This window comes from Benincasa hispida, chromosome 5 (genome assembly GCF_027475165.1).
Source record: "Benincasa hispida cultivar pf3 chromosome 5, pf3_genome.v1.1, whole genome shotgun sequence".
Taxonomy (NCBI): Eukaryota; Viridiplantae; Streptophyta; class Magnoliopsida; order Cucurbitales; family Cucurbitaceae; genus Benincasa; species Benincasa hispida.
Window position 1 is genome coordinate 657576 of NC_143482.1, and position 27567 is coordinate 685142.

General features: G+C 36.2%; 1 protein-coding gene across 1 annotated transcript; it reads right to left on the bottom strand.

The window, feature by feature from the left end:
- Positions 1 to 12984: 12984 nt before the first annotated feature.
- Positions 12985 to 27531, bottom strand: LOC120077803 (Ribosomal protein L35). Its single transcript, XM_039031842.2, has 4 exons — positions 27220 to 27531; positions 26879 to 26982; positions 26695 to 26779; positions 12985 to 13287 (listed from the first exon to the last, which is right to left on the bottom strand). The coding sequence occupies exons 1-4, from the start codon at positions 27445 to 27447 to the stop codon at positions 13198 to 13200; spliced, it is 507 nt and encodes a 168-aa protein (XP_038887770.1). The 5' UTR covers positions 27448 to 27531; the 3' UTR covers positions 12985 to 13197.
- Positions 27532 to 27567: the final 36 nt, after the last annotated feature.

A 27567-nucleotide genomic window follows, 5' to 3' on the forward strand; every position in this document is an offset into this window, starting at 1 on the left:
CGTGGAGTCAGCGATACAACTTTGCTTAATGCTTCTTCAAACTATAGCTCCTTCATTAAGAGTGAAAACTGATCTTAAAGTAGATTTCCTTGAATCCCCATCAATCTGGAAATCAGAATTAGTGTATCTAGTAAGGATCAAATTCTTAGGTCCATACACAAACATATAGTCCCTCGTTCTCCTTATATACTTGAGGATCTTTTTTACAGCAGTCCAATGACTATGTCTTGAATTGGATTGGAACCTACTGACGATTCCAACTATGAAGCATATGTCAGGACGTGTACATAACATTGCGCACATCAAACTCCCAACTGCAGATGTATATGGAATCTTGTCATTTCCTCAACATCTTGAGGTGTCTTAGGACACTGTTCCTTTGACAAATGAATTCCATGTCTAAAAGGTTACATACCTTTTTTGGAATTTTGCATATTATATCTTGACAACATCTTGTCAATATAAGATGCTTAAGATAGGGCTAGGTTTCTATTCTTTCGATTTCGAAAGATCTGTATTCCTAGAACATATTGAGCATCACCCAAGTCTTTCATTTGGAACCGTGTTGCTAACCATCTCTTTACGTCAGCAAGGAAGCTTGCTTCATTCCCAATGAGCAAGATATCATCAACATAAAGTACTAAGAATGCTACAGTCTTATTGACCATTTTCTTGTATACACAAGGTTCGTCAACATTCTGTTCAAGGCCATAAGATTTGATCGCAGTATCAAATCTTATATTCCATGATCTTGAAGCTTGTTTTAACCCATAAATGGATCGTTTAAGCTTACAGACTTTCTGTTCCTATCCTTGTTCGATGAATCCTTCTGGTTGAGACATAAAAATACTTTCATCAAGATGGTCGTTCATAAAAGTTGTCTTGACATCCATTTTCCATATTTCATAGTCATAATATGTGGCAATGGATAGAAGTATTCTAATTGATTTTATCATGGAAACAGGAGAAAAGGTTTCTTCATAATCAAACCCTTCTCTTTGGGTAAAACCTTTTGCCACGAGTCTGGCTTTGTAGGTTTACACCTTGCCAGTTTGGTCTCGTTTTCTTTTGTAGATCCATTTGCAACCTATAGATTTAACCCCATGCGGTTGATCTACAAGCTCCCAGATAGAGTTGAATTACATAGACTCCATTTCAACGTCCATGGCTTTTATCCACTATTCTCTATCAACATTTTCCATTGCCTTTTTAAAGGTTATGGATCCTCTAATCCATCATCATGTATGATGTTTTGAGTTTCTGTTAAACCCATATAGCATTTAGGTTGCTGAATAACCCTCCGACTACGTCGAGGCATACTCAACTCTTGAGACGGATGTGACGGGACAACAACAATTGTTGATGGACCAACTTGATCAACAACGCTTGTTGATTTTTCTATAGCATCTTTGGTCATTAGTTTACTGTGAGGTAGGTGATTTTTAATATGATCTTCTTCCAAGAATATAGCATTTGTCGATACAAACATTTTATCTTCTTGGGGATCATAGAACAGTTCTTCTTTTGTTTCTTTAGGGTATCCTACAAAGAGGCATAATTTTGAAAGTGTTTCCAGTTTCTTAGGATTTTGTACCAACACGTGTGTTGGACAACCCCAGATACGGAAATGAAGTAAACTAGTTTTGCATCCTTTCCATAATTCATATGATGATTCTAAAACACTTTTTGAAGGAACAACGTTTAGAATATATACTGTAGTTTGCATTGCATGCCCCTAAAAGAATTGAGGTAACTGAGCATAACTCATCATTGATCAGACCATGTCTAACAAGTTTCGATTTCTCCTTTCTACAACACTGTTTTTTTGTGGTGTTCCAAGTGCTGTGAGCTAAGATTGAATTACATGATCTACTAGATAGTTTTTTAATTGTAAATCCATATACTCACCATCTCGATCAGATCGAAGTGTTATTCTTTTCTTAACAAATTTTCTATCTTGGTCTTAAATTCTTTGAACTTTTCAAGAGTTTCAGACTTGTGACTTATTAAGTAAATGTAGACATATCTCGAGTAATCATCAATAAAACTGACAAAATACTGATAGTCTCCTCGTGCTTTTACACTCATCGGACCACATAGGTCTGAATGTATAAGTTAAAGAGGCTCTCTTTGGCATGAAGATCTTTTTTAGAAAAAGATTTTTTTTCGTTTTTCCCCAAGACATGATTCACATGTAGGTAAAGAACTATTTTCTAATTGACTCAAATGACCATTTTTACCAATCTCTCAATCCTGTTGAGATTAATGTGACCAAGTCTGAGATGTCAAAGATAGGCATTAGGAGAAACTTTCCGTTTTTTATTTTGAGTCTCAGCCGTTTTAAACATCTCTATATTTAGAATTGCCTTTGCTTCAGTTGGTTTTAATATGTACAAGTTATTTTCGAGTCTTGCAGAACAAATATGAACACCTCTTGAAAAAACAAACAGTTTATTAGATTCAAAAGATATTCTATACATATTTTCTAGCAGACAGGAAATGGAGATTAAGTTTCTTTTCATCTTAGGTACATAATATACATTCCTAAGTAAGACGAAAGATTCTCCAAAAAATAGCTTGACATCTCCCACTGCATGAGCTGAAATGACTTCACCCATTCCCACTTTCACCCGCTCCCACTGCATGAGCTGAAATGTTCATTTCCTGTTCAGAAAGATTCTCCAAAAAATGACTTCATAGCTGGGTCAAAATTATCGTTTTACCCCTGTAAATACATCTTGTTCTTTAAGTTCCCACTGACCCTCTAATGAACAATTTGATTCATAATACTACTAATGAATCATGTCCCTCTCTATCATGACAAGGCGAGGCCCCAATTGTTCAAGACTTGGAATCAACACTTAAGAGAACAACCTATCTGTTAACCCTAAAATAGGTAGGAGCGAATTCCATCTTGCAGGGCTATGTCCCCAACTATCCATCCAGTCTTATCCCCAAAATGGAAGGCTTATTGAGCAGTGTTATTAGACTACTTTCACCCATGCAGATCAAAGGATAATCCCGAATAAACAAGAGTTCATAGCTATCTCAGGATTAAGATTGAGTTATCCTAGGTTACTTTAGTATGAAATAGTCAGTTTTAACAGTAAACGGTCGTTGTAAAGAAAAGTGACTATTTCGTGGTCTAGTCTATATGTAAACTCATTCATAGGATGCCCCCACTCACATGTCTCTACATGAATGATTTGTGGATCACATCATTTTCATTATCTATACAAAATGGGTCGCATCCAATAGTGTTACCAGGATGAGATACCCAATTTCATCCATATACTTATAAACCATTTAGAATATAAACTATTAACTTGATCCTGTTTATGTCACCACATAAACTTAAAGTATTCATACTATAGCCATGGATATGTTTATTGGGTTTTCATAATAGAATGCAAAATCAACAACTTTATTGAATAAAATACTCAATAATATTTTATTGATAAATAGAATGTTTAACACAAAATTTACGAAATGCGAGTTCTAGGAAATTCCCAAAATATCATGATTAAAGAGTTTAGTCAGTTATTCATGTACCGTTGGAGCTTCAAGCTACATGTCCATAAGGTCCTCTTGGTAGCTCAATGGATTCAAGTTGAGAATCAGTTTTTGGGTTAGTTTGAAATGTTCAAATTAACAAAAGAGAATTTGATTATATATGATATAATTAAATTAATTCAATTATATATGATATAATTGTATGATGTATTTGATACATTATTATTTGATTGGAGGAGTTAATATAAATATGATTTATATTAAATGTGATACAATATTAAAACTATAGATTATAAATATAATATGATAAGTTAGTTATATTATTTATTTATAATTTATTAACTATGAGATAATTAAATTTCCTTTTCTCTAATAGCCACCCTTAGTGGTTAGTTAGACAGTTTTATGGCTAAATGGGATAAAGGGAAAAAAATAATTTTTCTATTCATCCAACACATGGCCATAAGTTATCTGATTCACTATCGAGTAAAAAGAGTTTGACTACACGATAGCTTTAGAGAGTCTAAACAATCGAGTGTCGAGTCTATACGATAGACTTCTTCTACTACACAACTGTATCATCGCCTACTCGATTGTTCTTTCTTCTTTACTCCAATCCGTCCCTCACTCCAAAATAAGCCAGAGCCCACAACTCCTGGATTCTAACACCGAGAATACCAAGGTAATCTTGTGGTAGTGTCCTAATTTGTTCGTGGATCGAGTTGATACTCGTTGCTGATGTTCGAGGGAGATTGAGTTCTTGATCATTGCGTTCAAGTTCTTGTTTTTTGTATTGTTGAACGATCGAGGGAAATACATGAAAAAAGAGTTCTTCAAAGGTAGTTTTTTTCTCGATCCCTTGTATTTATTTTCGAAGTATGCTATAATTTATTGATTAATGCATAATCTGTTTAGTATGATTGTAAATGTTTGAGTTCTTTCATAATGAAGTTTGGAACAATCCGCTTCCGCTCATAGGTACTCTAGTTTTAGAGTTCCTTCAGTTTCTCCATCTTCAAGTTCAGAGGCTTCGTCAGTGCCCCTCCATCTTCAAGCTCAATGGCTTCATCAATGCCCCTCCGTCTTCAAGTTTAAAGGTTTTGTCGATTTTCCTCCATCTTCAACTTCAAAGGCTTCATCGATGCCCCTCCCCCCCCCCCCCATCTTCAAGCTCAAAGGCTTTGTCGATGCTCCTTCATCTTCAAGTTCAGAGGATTCGTCGGTGCTTCTCCATCTTCAAGTTCAGAGGCTTTGTTGATGCTCCTCCATCTTCAAATTCAAAGGCTTCGTTGATGCTCCCCCATCTTCAAGTTCAGAGGCTACATCAATGCTTCTCCATCTTCAAGTTCAGAGGCTTCGATGATGCTCCTCCATCTTCAATTCATAAGTTTCATCGATGCTCCATCTTCATGCTCAAGTTTGGAGGCTTTGCAATATCATCTTCATGCTTAAATTTGCAAAGTTAAGCTTAATGCGAAAGATTCCTCGGTGCTTCATCAACTCAAATGTAGAGGATTCATTGATGCTTCGTCAAACTCAATTGCGGAGGATTCATTGATACTTCGTCAAACTCAATTGCGGAGGATTCATCGATGCTTTGTCAAGCTCAAGTGGGAAAGTTCATCGATGATTCTCCATCTTCAATAACAGAGGCTCCATCGATGTTTCTCCATCTTTAAATTTAGAGGTTTCATCAATGCTCCTCCATTTTCAAGTTCAGAGGCTCCGTCGATGCTCTTCCATCTTCAAGTTTGGAGGCTTCACCACTTCCTCTTCAAATTCAGATTTGGATGCTTCACTCCCTCTTTAAAATATTGATGCAGCTTCATTCCTTCTCCAAATTGTTGGTGCAACTTTGCTTCCTCCCCAAAAAATGTTTATGAGACTTTACTCCTTCTCCAAAATGTTGGTGCAACTTCACTCCCTGCCCAAAATGTTGGTAAAGCTTCGCTTCCTTTACAAAAATGTTGGTATGGCTCTGCCTCATATGCGAGAACAACTTTAGTCCACCTGGCTTCACCTCATATGCGATCCGGTCTATTCAACTCCGCTCAAAAGCTTGATGGCATATTCTCCCCATCTTTAAAGCTTGATGGCATATCCACCTCATCTTCAAAACTCGATGGCATATTTTACTTGTCTTCAAAGTCAGATCAAGAAGTGATCAAATAGGATTGTTGGACCTTTCCGTGGTCATCCCTATGTTGATCAGGTGGTGATATAATAGGGCAGACCTTTCCGGGGTCATCCCAATGTTGATCAAATAGGGTTGTTGGACCTTTCTGAGGTCATCCCTATGTTGATCAAGTGGCGATATAATAGGGCAGGCCTTTCCAGGGTCATCCCCATGTTGATCAAATCGGGGTTGTTAGACCTTTCCAAGGCCATGCCCATGTTGATCGAGAAGCGGGCAATATAATAAGGTAGACTTTTTCAAGGTCATCCCTATATGGATCGAATGAGGATTGTTAGACCTTTTCGGGGTCATCCCTATGTTGGTCGAGATATGATAGGGCAGACATTTCCAGGGTCCTCCTTATGTTGACAAATAGGGGTTGTTAAACCTTTCCAAGATCATCCCCATGTTAATCAGGAAGTGGCAATATAATGGGGTAGACCTTTTTGGGGTCATCCCTATGTAGATCAAATGGGGATTGTTAGACCTTTCCGAAGTCATCCCCTTGTTGACCGAGATATGATAGGACAATCCTTTCCAAGGACATCCCTATATTGATCGAATGGTGATTGTTAGACCTTTCCAAGTCATGCCCATGTTGATCAAGATATAATAAGGTAGACCTTTTTCGGGTCATCCCTATGTTGATCAAATGGAGGTTGTTAGACCTTTCCGGGATCATCCTCATGTTGATCGGGAAGTGGCGATATAATAGGGTAGACCTTTTTGGGGTTAGCCATATGTTGATCAAATGGGGGTTGTTAAACCTTTTCGAGGACATCTTCATGTTGATCGAGAAGTGGTGATATAATAGGGTTATTTAGACCTTTCTAGGGTCATCCCTATGTGTGTCAAGGAGATGATCACGCAGCGAGCCATTGCTGCAAATAAACAAAAAAAATAATAATAGTGATAAAAAAAAAACTCACCCTTTGCAAAAATACTGGTGAGTTGGCATAAAAGAAAAGGATTACTCCCTCAATTGAGTAGTAGCTCCTGTAAACCCAAAAGAAAAGGTGGGGTCAAGTTAGTATATATATATATAAAGAAGAAGAAGAAGAAAATGAGAAAAATAAAGAAACAAAAAAAAATGAAGAAAAGAAATAGGAGAATATAGTAGGAGTGGAAGATGAGAATGAGAAACATGTATGTAGTGAACGCTATTTATAAATGCCAAGATGGATTTAAATTCCTAATTTAATTTGGATTTCCTACTAAAATCTTATCTTTCTAAAAGATTTTGATAAGATTTGACTCAAAATATCTTATCTTTTAAATTTGAATTTAAGATTATTGGTGGGTTTGAATGGATTAGCTTTAAATCAAATGATATCAAAATTCATTTACATCAATTTTAAATTTGGGCATATTCCAAATTTTATCTCAAATTCATTTCAAATTAAAATTTAGCCATATTCAAATTTTATCCAAACTCAAATTGTTCAATTTTGAGATTAAATTGTGAATAAAATTTCAAGTTAAAATTTGGTCATATTCCAAATTTTATCCCAAGTTCAAATCATTCAAATTTAGCCTTTTATCCTCGAAGTAAAATTAAATTAGGAATAAAATTTCAAATTTATCTCAAAATAAAATTTGGTCATATTCCAAATTTTATTGCAAATTCAAATCAAGTTTAGCTTTTATCCTATTTCCAAATCAAATTGTCATAAAATATCAAATTAAAATTTGTCTATATTCCAAATTTTATTAAAAAAAAAATCAAATTGTTCAACTTTGAGATTAAATTATATATAAAATCTCAAAATTGTACATATCCCAAAATTTATCCCAAATCTAAATCATCAAAATTTAGACTTTTAATCTCAAGTCAAATTAAATTAAGGATAAAATCTAAAATTAATGTAAAATTCAAATTTAGGCATCTTCCAAATTTTATATCAAATTCATCCAAATTTAGGTTCTTATCCCTATTTCCAAATCAAATTGGGATAAAATCTCAAATTAAAATTTGACCATATTCCAAAATTTATACCAAATTCGAGTTAGACTTATGCACTAAATTCATAATTTGACTGACACATCAATTGAGATCAAATTCAAGAACAGATATATTTGAATTTCGATTCCACCTTTATATTGTTCGAGATTCATCCACCCATATATGTACATAAATCTCGAAAATAGACATTTCTTGAATGAGAAATTTTGGCAAATTGCCACTTCATTCACTAAATTAATGACGAAATTTCAAATCATCAAATTTGGGACCAATTAGGAGTTGACATATGTCCCAAATTGAAGTTGAAGACAAATTCCGATGACACCACGTGGTTTCATCATGACCGTTGAATCAGATAAGTTAATTTGATCTAATTTGATATTATTATTTGGTTTAAAGTCCAGCCATGCCCAAAAATGAGCTAAATTTGACCCAAATGTTAAATGCTCGGATCCAACTAATTGGGCCCAAAGGCCAGGCCCATGGTTCAACCAAGTCCAAGTCCAACTAATTGGGCCCCAGGGCCAAGCCCATGGACCAACCAAGTCCAAGCCCACGAGGCCCACCAGAGAACTCTCTAAATAGAGAAGTTCTCTTCATTTGTCCGGGTCAGTAACTCTACACTCTAGAGGATCTAGAGAAAATTCTCTCAATAATTAGAAGATGCTCTAACTCCTGAAGCTGACCACACTTGAAGACTAAAGTCCTTTGAAGATACAAGTGTTCTTCCAAGACTCCAAGCTCAAGAACATCCACACGTTCCACTTCTATACATCACGCATACGCATTCAACTGAAGAACATCTACATGCTCTGCTTCTATACATCACGCATACGCATTCAACTGAGAGAGAATCAGAGGATCAAGTACTAGAGATCGAACCACATCACAACATTAACATCAACACAATGCAAGTTCAACTCCATGAAATAAGTTTCTCCATAAGGCTCGTGCAAACACTAATCATCCTAGAAGATCAACAAGCCCAAAGCGCGATCATCCGAGAAGATTATCAAACCCAAAGGCCGATCATCCAAGAAGATCAACAAGCCCAAAGATCAATCATCCAAAAAGATCAAGAAGTCCAAAGGCCGATCATCCAAGAAGATCAACAAGCCCAAAGGTCGATCATCTAAAAAAATAAACCAACTTAAATATTAAAGTTTATTTTAAATGCATCAAAGAATTATATATTAGAGATTGTACTTGCTATACTGAAATCAATACAAATACAAAAGTTCAAATTCTCCGATGCAAGTTTCCCCGGAAACTGCGTGCGAACAAGCACTTTCTATCCTTTCTCTCTTAATCCTATCTTCTTCTTGCACACATTGTGAGATGTCTAGCCTTTGGGCAAAAGTAAATGGTACTCTCAAGGTAATAATCAAAGCACTAACAATAAACCCTATAAACATGATATTTCTTTCGACCGACTATTTATTAGATGAGCAATCCTTATAACAGTCACATACTCATCACCACATGCATACCCACAATTTGGCCAAATAATTATTCGCCTTTGGGCCGATAATTATTCATATAAATTCATGAATATGCACACATTATATTTCATAATTAAATTAATTTAGATAACAGAGACTACATCAATTACATATTATTTTGACAAATTCAATCCAAAATATAAGATACAATAATTTAATAATATTATTGTACAAAAATTAACAACCCAAGAAATAAAAAACCACGAGCACTATCAATACTTAACCGACAAAAACTTCAATCGCACGCAAAACTTCAACCCAGAAACGCTCACAAACCTTCAATCGGCAATTAACCAAAAGGTATGGCCGACGTGTCCTTCAACGGCTACTTAATTGAAATAATAATAATAATAATAATAATAATAATAATAACATTCAACGCCGCTGAAGCCTTATTGGAAAAACCCACAAAACCCGGAAAAGAAAATAAGTTAAAAGAAGCAATTGATCAAACCTCCCCCGGCAAGCTTGTGCAATTTGTATGACAATAATTGCACAATCTGTGCATATTTATTTGATTGTACATGTATATATTTTTAATTCTTTTTACTATCTATACCGAAACAAAAATTGAACTCACATTCTCGATCGAAAACAAACATAAACTAACAATCTAACATGAAATTGATGCTCTGATACCACTTATTAGTATAATTACTTTGAATCTGTATTGAATAGATTAATCATAAAATCATTCATGTCAAATTGTCAAAAATAACATACCAAATTTCATTGAAAATTTGATGATGGATATAAAGTGACTATTGTCTTCTTCAACCAAAACTCTGAGGACAGTTTGTTTTGCGGGTATCCTAGATTCCTATGAAATGAGCATCTAGATTATTGTGTTTGTTTTATGGTATTATAAAATGTCCTAACATCTGAAGATTTCTAAGATACACGGACGAAAGGCATCTAGAGAGTTTTGGATGTCTTCCTCAAACATGGGTTTTCCAGATTCTTGAGTTGACGGCATCCCCATTTTACTTTTTTGTTATTCCTTTTTATTTTATTTTGCATATATATATTACTCTTCATTTGCATAAATTAAAATAAATATAGTAAACCATGTATATCATATATTTTTGTTATATCATAATTCTTATTATTTTTTAGCAATATATTCAAATTTAAATTTAAATTAACATTTGTTTTATAAAAATATTAAATTATGATATATTTTGTTGAGAAAAATAACATATAAAATAGTATAAGTTGTATTAAATTTAAAAGAAATTCAAATTGATAAAAACAAATATATTATATATGTTCAAATTATATCAAATTGATTATAAAGTAATAAATAGTCGTAAGAGCATTCTTGAAACATTATGTAAATTTAAAAAATTCTCGAGTAAAAATCCCACGAAACAAATACAGTTATCAAAATATTTCCAGATACCTGCAAAAATATTCCAACAAAACAAACATGCTAAACTAAAAATGCCAAACATTTAAGATTCTAATTATATACCTTCCAAAAACAAACGGCCCATGAGTGCCTTTGTAAGATCTCTCCTAGATGAGATTCAAGAAATACTTAGTGCGTATTGTTTTGGCATATAGGGAAAATCATAACCCTAATGTCTCTTTATATACTAGTTTAATTAAGGTTTCCATTAAACCCTAATTAACTAGAAATGAGTTTCTATCCATTAAGTTCATACTCAATTAGAAATCTAGAACCTTAATTAATTAGATCACATAAGATCCAATCTAATAAAATAACCCAATGTGATAAAATATTAATCCACATACATAGTTCATACTTTAATTCTATGTATTATTATTTAGATATGTCTAACAATATTTGGTTCCCAGTTTTTGTTTCTAAGTTACCCTCATTGGTAGGGGTGCTCAAAAGAAACTATAACCTCAAATATCAGTTCAACCCAATTCATCGTGTTCAGTTTGAGTTGGGTTATAAACATATTTGTGTTGGGTTGAATCTAAATAACTAAAAATTAAAATTTATTGATTGAGTTCGTTTTTGGATTCACCTAAAATTAGTTTGAATTCAACCGAACTAGCTGATTAATATTAAATTAGAAAAAATTGCATACAATAAATGAGTCTTTTTAAATATAAAAAATATTTAAAAATATTTACACTTTAACAAAATTATATATGCATATATTTACTTTAATTTTACTTAATTTCAAAATTCTGGTTGGATTAAATCCAACAACTTTTAAAACATAAATTTTAAGTCTTTTGAATGTAATTTTTCATATATATATATAGAAATCGAATTGCAAATCTTAATTAATTCAAAATTTGAGAAAATGTGTATTTTACGTATTAACATTTTACTTTTTCTCAAATAAAAAAATTTGAATAAATGATAAGTATTAAAACCTACAAATAGTTAATGATTTATATTTGGAGAGAATTTGAACAGAGAATATGTAATAATATAAAATTAGGCAAAAAAAATTGTCACGAAAAAAGGATGGTTGGAATTCGGGGGTTCTTTCTTTGTTTTATTATTGTTGTTATTATTTTATATATGTAAATATATTTCTTTCTCCTACTTTCTTTCTTTTCAAAATTGGAATGAAAAAAAAAAAAAAAAAGGTGGTGGTAAAGAAGGAGATTGACTTGATTCTTGTGGATGGTTAAAAAGAGAGGAATAATCATAAAAAAATTGGCTATGTTTTTTAAATACAAAAATAAAGGGAAAATTTGAACCACAAACCTTTTGATCTTTAATACATTTATATCTTACTCCCTTCTCTTTGATGTAATTTTTAACACATTGAACTACGTAGCTTCCTTCCCTTCCATGTGATTTTTAGCATATTTTGTATAATTTTAATTTTCTCAAAATAAGGTTTAGTTACACGTTTAATCCTATAGTCAAGATAATATAAATTTAAACAGTATAAACTTAAGAGTTTCAATTCAATCTCTATTAATTAAAGGTTTAATCTCAATTTGATTTCTATGTTTTGAATTTAAGCTGTACCTCAAGTGAAAAGTAATCCATCAATGGTAATGTAAAACATAGACCTCAGTTGATTACTTTTGTTATTTACTGCATTCCATAATTGTAACGAATCGTGGAACTCACCTCAAAATCTATAATAAAATTGTGTAATCTAATTGAGGAATATATGGTACTCAATCTGATTGTGATTGAAAATTATGTGAAACCCACTATCTTTACCAGTTATTATTAGAGATTATTATTGTAATAGTATAAAAATTTTGAATCTACTACATTTATTGTTCCCTCTACATTTACCATTAAAGTTAAACAATAATGGTAACGATAAGAATAATAATAAAATGTAAAAGATTCATAATTCTAAATCACGCAATAAAAAAACAATCCAATTATATTTTCATTTAAGACCTATTACAATTCATCCATCAATAAAATCTCCTTACGACTACACTGATTTTAGTCAAGTTTGGTAAACGTGACCTTAGAAGTTTGGGATTCAGTAAGAAATTTAACGAAAATGAGCTCAACTCATTATTAATAAACTCTAAATTGGTATTTACATGAAATTGTAAAATATTCACAAAATAGAACTTAATATGTAAATTTAAGATTGACGGGAATAAATTTACATAAATTAAAATTCTAAAAAATCATTGCAGTATATTTCTAACTGTATAGTGCACCAAAAACAAACACGAATTTAAATAACTCTTTATTTTCTTACCATAGTTTGCATCTTTCATAAGTACAAGGGTTGAATTATTCAAAATCTAAAAATAAAAACACATTTTTAAAAACTACTATTAGTTTTCAAATTTTGGTTTGATTTTTTAAAATATTAGTAAAAGGTAGATAATAATAGTGACCATAAAATTAACAATAGATCACAATAAAAAGATAACCTCTGTTTTAAATCAGAATCATCATCTCTATCAACTTCATATAACTAAGAAATAATTATTCTTCATCTTGGTTTGTTCTAGGGCTCTGAATTTTAAATCCAAAAGAGGAAAAAGGAAAAGCCAACTGAATGATGATGTTGAAGCTCGTACGATCCAGAGTAGCACAAGAGAGGAGGATCAAACCAAATAATTTAACCACAAAAGTTGAGCTTCTTCATTACCTTGGCATATGCTAATGGGACAATGGCAGGCTGTCTCAGTCTCCGCTTTGATCTTTTGGACTGCATTGAATACTCAAAAAAAGGTAATTTCAAGTCGAGTTTGCATTTTGCAATTTTTTAAAGAATATTATAACAACGACAAAAGGGTTCAGTGGAGGTATTTGTAAAGCTGGCATGTACTGGCAAAATACGTAAAGCGATACCAAACGCAAATTTAGTCTAATAACTTACAAATCTACCTGACGCAAAATTAAAAGTTCAATATTCCATTAGATATAAAACTTAAAAATATATCTAAGGGTCATTATTAGTTTTTCAAAATTTTTGAATTTGTTGGGGACCTATTAGACACAAATTGAAACTTCATAATTTATTAGATATTTCAAAAGTTCAAAGATCAAATAGATGCAAATCTCAAAGTTCAGAGGCTAAACTTGTAATTTAATAAAGAAAAAAAAGAAAGAGACAAGGGAAAAGAACAAAAGAAGGAAGAGCAAGAGCATGAGATACACATTTATTTTAAACCGGGGGTAGGTAGCTAAAAACCTTGAATCCATGACCATAAATTCTGAAAAGTTTCTCTACTGATTCTTCCTGTCCCCACAAGAAGAAACCCTTCATGCTTTCAAAATCACATTGTGTTGTCGGAGACACCAAACATTTCACAAAGAAGGCGACAAAAGCCCGGCGTAAAAAATACCTAACCGCACTGGGAAGGCACTATGTACAAATATTCTCAAAAACCAATGAGAAGGGTAGGCATTGCTTTAGTTCAGTTGTGAGTAAACAGAAATGGTTAGGGCCCTTTTGCAACTATCTGGTTTTTAGTTTTTGAAAATTAAGCTTATAAGCACTCTTTCTATCTCTAAATTTATTGATTCGTCATCTACTTTTCTACCAATGTTTTCAAAAACCAAGTCAAGTTTTGAAAACTAAAAAAGTAGCTTCTAAAAAATTGTTTTTGTTTTTAGAATGTGGCTACTTAAGAAAGATGAAAACTATAGTAAGAAATTGAGAGGAAATAGGCTTAATTTTAAAAAACAAAAGACCAAATGGTTATAAAATAGGATATTTAGGATCTCTATGAGTGAAAATAAAAGTTTAGAAGTCCTGTACCTTTGATAGTAAGTTTACTTATTACTATTATTAGTTTTAGGACTTTCATGGATGACACACATTGATGATGAAATTCTTAACTTTTATTAAAAATAAATGAAAGAATACAAAGGGCATAAAGGGAAATAAACTATGACAAAAATAAGACTTGGAAGTACAGTTAAAAAAAGCCTTAAAAGCCATGGCCTAAAGTGAGAAATGGAACTTAACAAACAAGCCCACACACCCTCTCTTCATACCTATCAACCCTACAAGAACTCTATCGTTCCTCTAGATCTAAAGGCCCCACAAGATAGCTCAAACCACCATAAAGAATAGAGGCCACAAAATGATTTCTCATAGAGGATAGGTGACGTAAACAAAGGAAAATGGAGCAAGGGTCTATCCCCCAACCACTTGTCCTCTCAAGAGTATGTATCCATCTCATCACACACCAAATACCGGGGGGGGTTGTGTGGGGTGTGGGGTGTGGGTAGACATATGTCTGCAAATTCTTGGACGTGCCTTTCAAAGTACCACTCAAGGTGCAGTCAAAAGGATGGAGAGCATACTTGCTTGCAAAAACCTAATGCCATAAAGTATCAAATTCGCGGGGAAATAACACAACTATTTAGCCAACAATATCACCTTTCGCACCTTTTAAGTTGCCTATGCCTAACCCTCCAAGGTCCACCGTCTTAGACTCCACATCCCACCCCACTAAATGAGAACCATTCCCCTAAGAAATCCCTTATAAGCTTCTCCAGGGTCTTACTAATTAATATGGAGACTCAAAAGATTGAAAGCACGTCGAGATGCCACTAAAATTGGCTGAATAGAAGAGTGTACCCTCTGGCCTCTTCAGAGAAAAAGCTTCACTTCCAAGAAGCTAGACGTTTTTGCATCTTTCTCACAATCGGATCCTTACAAAGATTTTTTTTAAAAAAAAACCGTGAAAATCAATGCTTCCATTGAGAATGAATGACATAATATAAAAAGAGAGGTCAACAAGCATTAAGAAAATCCGACATTGAAGGAGCCAAGCAATTTTTTTTTTTTTAATTTTATATATATTTGGAAGGGAGCCAAGAAATACAAAAAAGGGCTCAAATCCCCAACAAAAAGACCTTTGGCTAACTACAAAATCTTTGGGAGTTGGGAACTGATGTCCAAACAAAGACGTGGCCTAGGTAGCAATCAAACCTCCTCCCAAGTCATCTCCACATCTGCTACTTAAACACACTGATATTACTTTCAAACCAAAGACTCCAAAGGGTAGCAAACAGACCAGCCTACCACACTCGATCATCACATGAAAAGGAAGATACAACCGAATCTCCATTCTCCACAATCATAGAGCTACACTACATGCTCCTCATAAGGAAAACTCCACACAGCTGAAAAGTTACAAAGATTAAGACCTAGAGGGAGACCTAAAAAACATTGAAGGAAACACCGCACCAAAGCTACCCACCTATTCACCGTAACTATTGAAATAGAAGAAAAGAAGACGACACAAAGAGTTTACGTGGAAAACCCTAATTCAGGGAAGAAAAACCACGGTAGAAAAAGGACTTATTATTTAATGTCATACCTACAATAGACCCAACCTCAGATATAAATAGAATGAGGTGAAACCCTAATTTAGCAAATATAGCATAAATTACAAAAATGCCCTTAGGGCTAATTCAACTTATTTCAACACTCTCCCTCAAGTTGGGGCATAGATATCGGCAAGACCCAACTTGCTAATACAAGCTTCAAACGTCTGTCTCGATAACCCTTTCGTAAAAACATCTACAATCTGTTGGACTGAAGGTACATAGGGAATACAAATAGCTCCGCGGTCTAACTTTTCTTTAATAAAGTGCCTGTCAATTTCCACATGTTTGGTTCTATCATGTTGCACGGGATTATTCGCAATACTGATGGCAGCCTTATTATCACAATACAACTTCATGGGCCCCGAACTACTCTCGTGAAGATCAGATAAAACTTTCTACAACCAGATTTCTTCACACACTCCTAGATTCATAGCTCTATACTCTGCCTCAGCACTACTTCTGGCCACTACACCCTGTTTTTTACTCCGCCAAGTTACCAAATATCCCCATACAAAGGTACAGTACCCTGAGGTTGACCTTCTATCAGTCACAGATCCGGCCCAATCTGAGTCAGTATATGCCTCGATGCTCCGTGTGTCATGTTCCCTAAACACCAAGCCCTTCCCAAGGGTGGACTGTAGATATCTCAAAATTCGAGTCACAGCTTCCATGTGCTCCTCATATGGACTCTGCATGAACTGACTTACTACACTCATAGAAGATGTCGAGCCTAGTATGAGACAAGTAAATCAGTTTTCCTACTAAGCGTTGATACCTCTCCTTATTCACAGGAACTCCTTCCGAAATACTTTTCAGTTTGCTATTGACCTCAATAGGAGTGTCAATAGGTTTGCATCCAGTCATTCCTGTTTTCTTTAACAAGTCCAAAGTGTACTTCCGCTGAGATACAGATATTCCTGCTTTTGATCTTGCTAGTTCCATCCCTAGAAAATACCTTAAACTACCAAGATCCTTGATTTCAAATTCACCTACCATCCTTTGTTTTAGCTTAGCAATTTCTGCCATGTCATCCCCTGATAGGATGATGTCATCAACATACACAACCAACACAGCAATCTTTCCTAAGGGTGATTTTTTGGTAAACAAGGTATGATCAGAATGCCCCTGAACAAACCCTTGGAGTCTAACAAATATGGTGAACCTGTCAAACCATGCCCTAGGGGACTGCTTCAACCCATATAAAGACTTCCTGAGTTTGCAAACATGATTCCCAAACTTAGCTTCGAAACCTGGAGGTGGACTCATATAAACTTCCTTTTCCAACTCAACATTTAGGAATGTGTTCTTTACATCTAGTTGATGTAGGGGCCAATCTTTATTTACGGCGACAAACAGAAGAACACAAATGGTGTTTAACTTAGCCACTGGGGAAAAAGTTTCTGAATAATCAATCCCATACGTCTAAGTGAACCTTTTAGCAACTAACCTGGCTTTATACCTCTAGAGTGTTCCATCAGACTTATACTTCACTGTGAACACCCATTTGCAACCAACTGTTTTGTGACCTCTAAGGAGAGCTACTAACTCCCAAGTCTTATTTGCCTCAAGAGCTCTCATTTCCTCCATTACTGTTGCTTTCCACTCGGGAACTTCCATGGCCGCATGTACACTAGTAGGTATTGCTAGAGCATCCAGCTGAGTAGTAAAAGCCTTAAAACCAGGAGATAAGTTACTATAGGTAAGAAAACTATGCAAAGGGTTTTTGTACATGACCTGGTTCCCTTTCTCAAAGCAATAGGCATATCCAGAGTGGTATCATAGTTGTCAGTTTTCGTCTGTCCCTCTTCAGTATCAGACTTTTGAGACAATTCTGCATCTTCTTGAGGATCTTTCAGCACCTCATTACCTCCTGAAGTTTCAATCTTCTCTGAGCTCATTTCATCATTTTCTATGTTCCCAGACTTTTCTTCCAGACTCTCCTCTGAAACAACGGGATCTTGAACCTGAGCTGGTTCCGACGCTTGGACACTTTCCGATGGAACACCAGAGGTTTCCTGAATTTCCTTTCTGAGATTCTTCCTATAGTATGTTATCCAGGGCACTTGTCTAGTAGGAAAAACCGACACGGGAACAACAGGAACAGAGTTAGGTTCAAGACTAGGTAGACTAGGTCCAGGAACATTGGGGCTAGGCTCAAGTTCAGGAATATTAGGACTAGGATCAAGATTGAGGCTAATGGGTACGGAGTACGTGGAACTGTTAGTCTCTTCATTCGTGGTCTCCCCCTGAAGATGACTAACGGGAAAGAACGGTTTATCTTCAAGGAACGTGACATCCATAGTGACAAAATATTTTCTGGAAGATGGATGAAAGCATTTATAGCCTTGCTGATGAAGGGGATACCCGACAAACACACATTTTTTAGCTCGTGGAGCAAACTTAGTCCGGTGTGGACCATGAGTATGAACAAAGGCTGTACACCCAAATACACGAAGAGGAACCTCATGAATAAGACGGGTAGACTGATAGGACTCTTTGAAGTACTCAAGAGGGGTTTGAAACTTTAGAACTCGTGAAGGCATTCTATTAATTAGATGAGCTGCGGTAAGAACCGCATCTCCCCACAGGTACGAAGGGAGAGTCGCTGGAATTATCAAGGAACGAGCAACTTCAATGAGATTGCGATTTTTCCGTTCAGCCACCCCATTTTGTTGTGGAGTATATGCATACGAGTTTTGATGGATGATCCCTTTTGACACTAGAAATTCCTGGAAGGTGTGGTTGACAAACTCACGACCATTGTCACTCCGAAGAATGGCAATCTTTGTGTTGAACTATGTTAATACAGTGGTATAGAACTGTTTGAAGGTAGATAAAACCTCGGACTTATCAGCAAGGAGATATACCCATGTAAGTCGGGTATGGTCATCGATGAAAGTTACAAACCACCGTTTACCAGACAGGGTAGAGATGCTTGAGGGACCCCAAACATCACTGTGGACCAGGTGAAAAGGCTGGGTAGGTTTATAGGGCTGAGAAACAAACGACACGCGAGGTTGTTTAGCACGTATACAGACATCACAAGATAATGAAGAAACATTCACATTATGGAAGAAATGAGGAAATAAATATCGCATATATTGAAAACTAGGATGTCCAAGACGAAAATGCCACAATAAATAATTTGTTTCAGACATAGTAAACGAAGATAAAAGACTAGTCCTAAACAAGCTTCTGGAGGAAGCATCTAGAGAAAGGAAATATAGGCCTCCGTCATATCGGGCAGTGCCAATCGTCTTCCCCGAGCTCAAGTCCTAAAACAAAGCAGTATCTGGTGAGAAGACAACTCTACAGTTCAAATCTTTTGTTATTTTGCTTATTGATAATAAGTTCTAAGAAATTTTGGGCACATGTAAGACATTTTGCAGAGTTAATCCCTGAAATGGTGACAATCTGCCTTTTCCAGCAACAGGAGCGAAGGACCCATCCGCAATTCGAATCCTCCCATTTCCAACGCTTGGATAGTATGAGAGAAACCGGTCGGATGAGCCAATCAAGTGATTGGTCGCTCCTGAATCTAGAATCCATAACTCATTCCCTTCAACAAGGAAACTAAAAGATTGAGGGTTACTTGATTGAGCAACTGTTCTGATCCCTATGGTACCTGAATCACTAGGATTGGTCACTGGAGGCTGTGTTTGAGGTTGTGCAGCCCCCTCAACTGATTCACCCACTAGAGCACGCCCAGATTTCGACTTGTCATTCAGAGGGTGACGTTTACCATTTGGAGGGCAACCATGCAATTTCCAACACTGATTCTTCGTGTGCCACTGTTTTTTGCAATGCTCACATACTGGGGGTGTTTTACTATTCTGCTTGTCACCATCAGCTCCAGCGGACTTTACCCTGAAGGTAGCTGACTCTACAGTGGTAACACCCGGCCCGTTCATTGCACTCGATCTATCTTCTTCCAATCTAACCTCCGAACAGACCTCCATGAGAGACGAAATTGGTTTCTGCCCTAGTATTCGACTACGAACTGTATCAAATTTGGGGTGCAGCCCAGCAAGAAAATCATACACACGCTCAACCTCTTCTATCTTGGAGTATTGAATTCCATCTTGTGGGCAGTTCCAGATGATCTCCCGACATAGATCCATTTCTTGCCATAACAACGACATCTTGCTGAAGTATGACGTTACATCCATGCTCCCTTGTTTGCATTCGTGAACCTTTTTACGTAGAGTATACAGGTGGGATGTGTTCTGACGCCTCGAATATAACCGTCGGATTGCATCCCAAATATCTCGGGCAGTGGCTGAATAAAGTAAAGGTTTCCCGATTTGTGGTTCCATGCTACTGATTAACATTGAGCGGAGCAAAGAATCCTCTGCCTTCCAGACACGCTCTTGAGGATCCCCAAGATTCGGTCGTGGTATCTCTCCAGTCAAATATCCAAACTTATGGCGTCCCTTAAGAATCATTTTAATTGTTTGGGACCAAGAGAAGTAATTTTGCCCATTCAACTTCTCTCCCGTGATCATTCCTGCAGAATTTCCAATTGTTCCAGATAAAAAATTAGAAGTTGGAAGAGTAGGAAACATTGATACCGGATTTTCTGAATACATCGGGGAAGAATCATGGCCATTCAATCTGGCTCCAAGGGCATCTGTTGCTGGAGACTAACCAATTGTTGTTGGAGTTCCCCATGAGATTCAGATCTGGAATTTTTGTCTAAAAACCATGGGATTTTTTTCAATGGAATCACCCATTCGAAACTGGGACTGAACTGGATACACATGAGGAAGAAGCTGTCCACCATGGTACTGTGAAGAAGCTACTGTCGGAAGTCCACCGGCGGCAAAGTTCGGCAACCCGTGACTGGCGTTGCTCCCAGACGGCTGTGATGGTGGGTAGCGGACAGAAGGCTCGGCAATCGGCTGCGAGGTTGAAGAAATCGTGCCGATCTAACCCGACCCGGCAGCTGGAGCAAACCCACGACCGTCTGGTGCAGATCCAGTTCTGTGCGACGCCGAGGTACTAATTTGCTGTAAATCGATCGCGTGCGCCGACTGGAGGACGTGCGAAGCTGAGACAGTCGAGGTACTGATTGGCTGTAAATCGATTGCGTGCGCCGGCTAGGGGACGTGCGAAGCTGAGATGGTTGTGTGCGAAGTCGAGGGTCCGATCGGTTGTGACCCGCTCACATGTGCCGGCTGGAGAGCGTGACCTTTCTCGATGGTGTTCAGCTGGAACGGCAGAGTCTGGAAGCTAATCGGCGCGCTGGCTGGAGCAAGCCCACCACCTGCTGTTCGGCTCGCCGGCTGGATCTGTTCTGCTGAACCACATGGGATGATGGTTTAGAGATAGCGGTCAACTGCTGCTCGAATCACAGCCTCATTAGTCAGCGTACCTTCACCTATCAAGTTTGATGACTGAGTTTCTTCTATTGGGGCTACGGTTTCATCACCTTGCTCTGATACCATATTGAAATAGAAGAAAAGAAGACGACACAAGGAGTTTACATAGAAAACCCTAATTCAGGAAAGAAAAATCATGATAGAAAAAGGACTTATTATTTAATGTCATACCTACAATAGACCCAACCTCAGATATAAATAGAATGAGGTGAAACCCTAATTTAGCAAATATAGCATAAATTACAAAAATGCCCTTATGGCTAAATTCAACGTATTTCAACAGTAACAAAATGAAAATTGATGACTAGAATCAAACTCTTTCCTCTACTGATCTTTGGCCCAAAAATAAATTCAAAGGACAATACAATTTAGATTAGCAAAGGCCTACTCCCTGTCCAATCATAAGAAGATAGTATCAGTAGCAGACTAAAGATGAGTGACGACATGCTATACCGCCGAACCATGAAACCCTCGAGAATGTTGCCTTCCCCCAAGAATGGCTTTACTCAAAGTGTCCACAATCGAAAGAAAGGGGAAAGAAGAAAGAAGATCACCTTGACACATACGACAAACTGCTTGCAGCTTGAATTATATCTATCAGATTTCTACCAGTAAGGATGGAATACTTGGTAGACCTAATACACTCCAAATCCATAACTTCCACTTAAACCTGAAGTCCTCTTCCACAAGACATTATTTAAAAGTCCTAGTCCACATGATTATAAACCTTTCGTAATATGATCTTAAAAATGGCACCATTATACTTGCAAATCCTATAGTCCTCTCTAGCCTTTTATCATAAGCCTTTTCAAAATTGATTTCAAAACAAGACCCTCTTACAAAACTCACCTCATAAAACTTTTAGTATTAAGACAAAAAATGAGTTTAATTAAAGGAGCTATCCCGAATACTTCCATAAAACTTCCAAAAAATCTAAATCTTCCAAAGATCCTACTTCACATAATCCTGGTTTTCCTTGGAAAAACTCCATAGTAAAATTTTCAAGATTTAGGGCCTTATTTCTATCATAACCAAAAATCATTAGGAAGAGTCCAACTAAGCTTTGTCAATTTCTGCGATAGGACACGAATCTAAACCCTCTGTGAAAGGTCTAAAGGAACTGCTGAAGCACACAGAGAGAGAAAAAGGAAATATCCTCATTCTCTATCCCTTCATAATGTTCTCTAAAGGGCCTATGATATTCTTACTCCTTCCATTAAGGATTCTCCCTGCCCACCTCACTCTAGCCTTTTGCCTCCAACTTATCGCCTCTTTCATAACAAACTCCCCAAACTCTGCCTTTAGATAGGCTCACTCATCTTCGAAAACCTATCCCAAGAGAGGCCTCCTTTTCAAGTCGGTCTAAAAACTTAACCTCCCTCTAAATCTCTTGCTGATCTGGAACCTTCTTGCTTCTTGATCCAAATATCCCCATAGACGTCTTGACTCTTGATCCCAAGATTTCAAGGCCAATTTCAAGGAGGCTTAAGTGAACGTAACTTTTCCATTAAACGAAATCCTTCCCACCTGCCTGACACATTCACCAACCACCACTTCATTAAAGACTACTGGAAGGAAGGGTGAGTCTACCACATTCTCCCACATTTTATCTCACATTTTTTCTAGGGATAAGCATGGACATAAGATGTTGGATGATAACTTTAGGAGTAAAATGACCCGTTCGTGTAATGTTTAGAAAAATTATAACAATTTTCCCTATTCTTCAAAAACATAAAAGTTTGACTTTGGTGACAATTTGAACTATTACTACTTTTGCTTTAAAAAAAAGATACGAGATTTTACATTAAATATATTTTTAGTTAAAACTGATGCTTATGCCTCCGGTTGGTTATTGCCTCGCCTTTTCAAGAAGAAAAGCTTTAAGACCTGCCTTCAGCCTTTTAAAACAATGAGTGGAAGCCCCCTATATAAAATCCTTGTAGGTATCCCCACCCCCTCCCAATAACCAAATTTCTGCTCATCGCTTATGTGCCCTATTTGTGATTATAGGGTCATCATTCTTGTGTGACTCTTGTTATCTATCTACTTCCCTTCTTTTAAAAGATAAACAAAAACTAACCATCATGAGTTGGTCTAGTGGTCATTGGATAATAAAGGAGTTGAGCCGAGTGGGTGGGGTGTGAGGTTGGTAGTCTTCCATCCTCCTACCTGGGGCCTCCCTCTTGGAAGTAACCCAAAGTCTGTTTCTTTATGGAATCTTGTTGTGATAAAGTTCGAAGTAGGTTAGCTTCCTAGAAGAAGGGTTTCTTTTCTAAAGTGGGTAGACTCACCTTGATCAAGTCCGTTTTGAGTAGCAACCCTATTTACTTCTTCTCTCTCTTTAGAGCCCTGTGTGATGTGTATAAGTGTCTAGAGAGGTTGATGCATGACTTCCTCTAAGAAGGTATCGATGAAAAAAAAAGGCCGAGGGTCACATTTGATCAATTGGGCAATTAACGAGAGACCGAATTCCCTGGGGGGTTTAGAAATTAGGAATCTTAGGATGCATAACAAAGCCCTCTTAGCTAAATGTTTATGTCGTTTTTCCTCTAAGCCCAATTCCCTATGGCACAGGATCATGGTTAGTAAAAATGGCCCCACCCTTTTGAGTGGTTGGCAAAAGGGATTAAGGGTACCTATCGAAATCTAAGGAAAGACGTTTCAAAAGAGCTCCTAGGTTCTGTTCTTCAGGTTTGTTGTGTGGTGGGGGAGGGGAGAGATACGTATTTTTGGGACTATCACTGGGTGGGGGAGAGACCCTTTTGTGGATTGTTCCCTAGGCTGTATCATTTGTCTTCTCTTAAAAACCATTTTGTTGTTAATTTTCTTGTGTGGTTTGGGAGCTCTATTTCTTTTTCCTTCGGGTTTCGTCATGCTCTTTCCAATAGGGAAACCAGAGATGTGTCTATTCTTCTTTCTTTACTTGAGAGTCGACCCTTTAGAGTTCAAAGAAGGGTTGTCAGAGTGTAGAACCCCAATCCTTTGGATGGGTTCTCATATAAGTCTTTCTTTCAATGTCTTGTTGATCTTTCTCCCTCATGTGTGCCAGTCTTCTCAGTGCGTTGGAGGATTAAGGCTACGTTTGGCATTGGGTTAGTTGTGTCCAAAAGCCATTTGGAAAAAATCTTAACCGTTTTTTGCATTTGGTAAAATAGATTAAATCTGTTAAAATCACTTTTATAAATACGTTAATTTCACGTTTACTTTAAAAGCAGGATCCTACTAGCTTTTAGGTTCTCCTAAAATCAGGTAGAATTATTAATTAATATTTAGTTTTCAATTTTATACTTTAGAAAAATATTTGTTTTATATATTTATATATTTCTCACCTAATCAAATCTATTTTCTATTTTTCATGAGTTAAATGCATCATTTTTTAAAAAAAAAGTATATCATATTGATATATTTTTAAATAAAGCTATTTTCCTTAATATTCAAAAATCAATCTATAACAAACAAAATTTATCATACCAAACAATTATTTAAAATTTTAAATTACAAAAAGAAATTTAAAAAAATGATTATAAGTCTATTTTAGTTATTATATCTAAAATAAGATATTTTTTGTATTTATTTACCAAACATTCCAACCTACTTTTTCAAGTTTAAACTGAAATTTTCCAAACACTATTTTACTTATTTTTTTCACAGCTGATTTTTCTAAAAGCACAATTGCCAACGGTTATTTTAAAAGCTACAACAATCCCAAATGGAGCCTAAGGTTAGAAAGGTGAAAATCTTTATCTGGCAGGTTTTGCATGGTCGTATTAGCACATTGGACAGGCTTTTTCGGAAGCTGCCATTGTTGGTTGAGCCTTTTTGCTGTATTCTATATTGGAAGGTGGAGGAAGACCTTGATCATATTCTTTGGTGATGTGGCTTTGCGAGCGTTGTGTGGGATTCTTTCTTCTAGACATTTGGCTTCATGTGTGCCCGTCATAGAGAAGCCAGTGCTATGATCGAGGAGTTCCTCCTTAATCCACTGTTCGGGGAGAAAGGCCCATTTCTCTGGCTTGCTAGTGTTTATGCGATCATTTGGGTCTTGTGGGATGAGCGGAACAGTAAGATGTTTAGGGGTGTGGAGAGAGATCCTAGGGAGTTATGGTCTCTTGTGCGCTTTCATATTTTCCAATGGGCTTCGATTTCGAATGTCTTTTGTAATTATTCCATAGATATGATTTTGTATAGTTGGAGTGTTTTCTTGTAATGGGACCTCCCCTTCTTTTTGTGGGCTTGGTTTTTTGCTTGCCCATATATTCTTTCATTTATCCTCAATGAAAGTGGTGGTTCTTCATAAAAAAATAAACAAACAAATAAATAAATGACTTATAAAGAATGATTTCAATCCATGATGACCATCTATCTAGAATTTAATATCCTACAAATTTCTTTGGCACCCAAATATTGTAGGGTCAAGCAGGTTGTCCCTGAGATTAGTTGATATGTGTGTAAGCTAACCCAAATACTCATGGATATTTAATAAAAAAAAAAAAAAACAAACAACCAAACTAGTAAGTACAGGAGGATAAAACTTTGGGAAAGAGAGACATGCATTTGACGGAATGGGAGTTGTGCTATGAGAAATAAGAGTTTTGAAGAACAACAGTATTCATTCACGACATATTGATGAAATCACCTCAAATGAAGTCGCACAATATTTTAAAAAATCCACCAATTCAACATGTGGAACGATTTGAAAATCCACATATAGAGACTGAAGGTAAGTTTTCTTGCATTGATATGGTCAAATATTCCAATAAACTAACGCACATTATGAAGTTAGCCAAAATGGGATATAGATCTTTAGACACCTTTCAGGAAAATTTCTTTTAAGCGAGCCAATATTGAATGCTCTATCTTCTAATGCCCATGGCACAAATCTAAACAATAAAAGAGCTTGAAGACCTATGAGGATTATATTCATATGTGAAATACAAAGGCTAAAACTTGAACATTGCTACCAGGGAGAAGCCAAGAGTTCCAAAAGTTAACAGAAATGTGCATCCAATGATAGTAACCCAAGCATGGGAGTTGTGAAATGCAAATGAAACGCAGAAACCATCGACATTCTTTCTAATGATAAAAAATAGAAACTTCTCAAAATTATATCGGAAAGTTATAGAAGATAACAGTGCAAGGCAGCATCAATTAAACATATGGTACAATTTAAACGTCTAGATGAGAACTAACATTAGCGTTATGTCCATGACAAAGGAAATATGTTACGATAATCTAACCTAAGCGTCGCATATATGTACTTCAACCCAGAGAAAATGCAGTGAACCTGAGCTAACTTGAAACGAAGTTTTCCATGCTCCAAATATTTACATTTCAACGTCAATATGATACTAAACCAAGAAGCATATTTGATAAACAGAAAGACAAACCTTGGAATGTGCATTGTGCCTTTTCCCTTCCATTCGACGTTTAATGCTCCCATCCTTCATCATCCAAAACCTAGACTTGTAAGACCTGATCGACCAAAAACGCGTAATTTACGCACAAACTTATAAGACAGTAATGATAAAGTTCCAAAATTAAATAAAAACAACCATAATATTATGAACTCACGAGTAAAATTTCAGTTTAGTTTTCTTCAATTTGGAAGTGACTGGCGTCGTCCGCTTTCTCTTCTTCCGTCGGTCTCTTGATGAAACATGCCGCACTTGAACAACCTTAATTCAATGTAATCGAACATCGTTTTATATCAAGTGGTGCCAACAATATCGAAATAACAGGAATAGAGGCTCCAATGAGTCGATTTTCCTAAATAATTCCTCTCATCAGCTCAAAATCAAACAGTCCCCCTACCTTCCAAGCATTTCCCCGGCAATCCAAGATATAACTAAGAAAAAAACTCTTAACAAACTAAACAAAATCAACCAAAGAAAACAAAACTAAACTAAACTTACAGAGAGAGGCAAGAGCGAAGAACGAATACACTGGTAAGCGGCGAGGGGAGAATGAGTCTGTTGAGATGCATTGAAAAGGGACCTGGAATTCAAATTATTCGGAGAGAAATGGAGGGGCTGGTATAGAGATGTAGAAGAGTGAAAGATCCTGCGGGTGGAAGAAGCGGAATTTACAATTTGAGATGGCTTCGCCGCCGCAGATCGGAGCTTGGCGCACCACCTGAGCATCGTCGTCGCCGTCGTACACCAATGGCGAAGGGGAATTTTTCAGAGAGAGAGAGAGAAACCTACGCTTGGCGAATTGCTGGCGCCTTTCCATTTTTTCACGAATTTGGGCCATATTCGTGG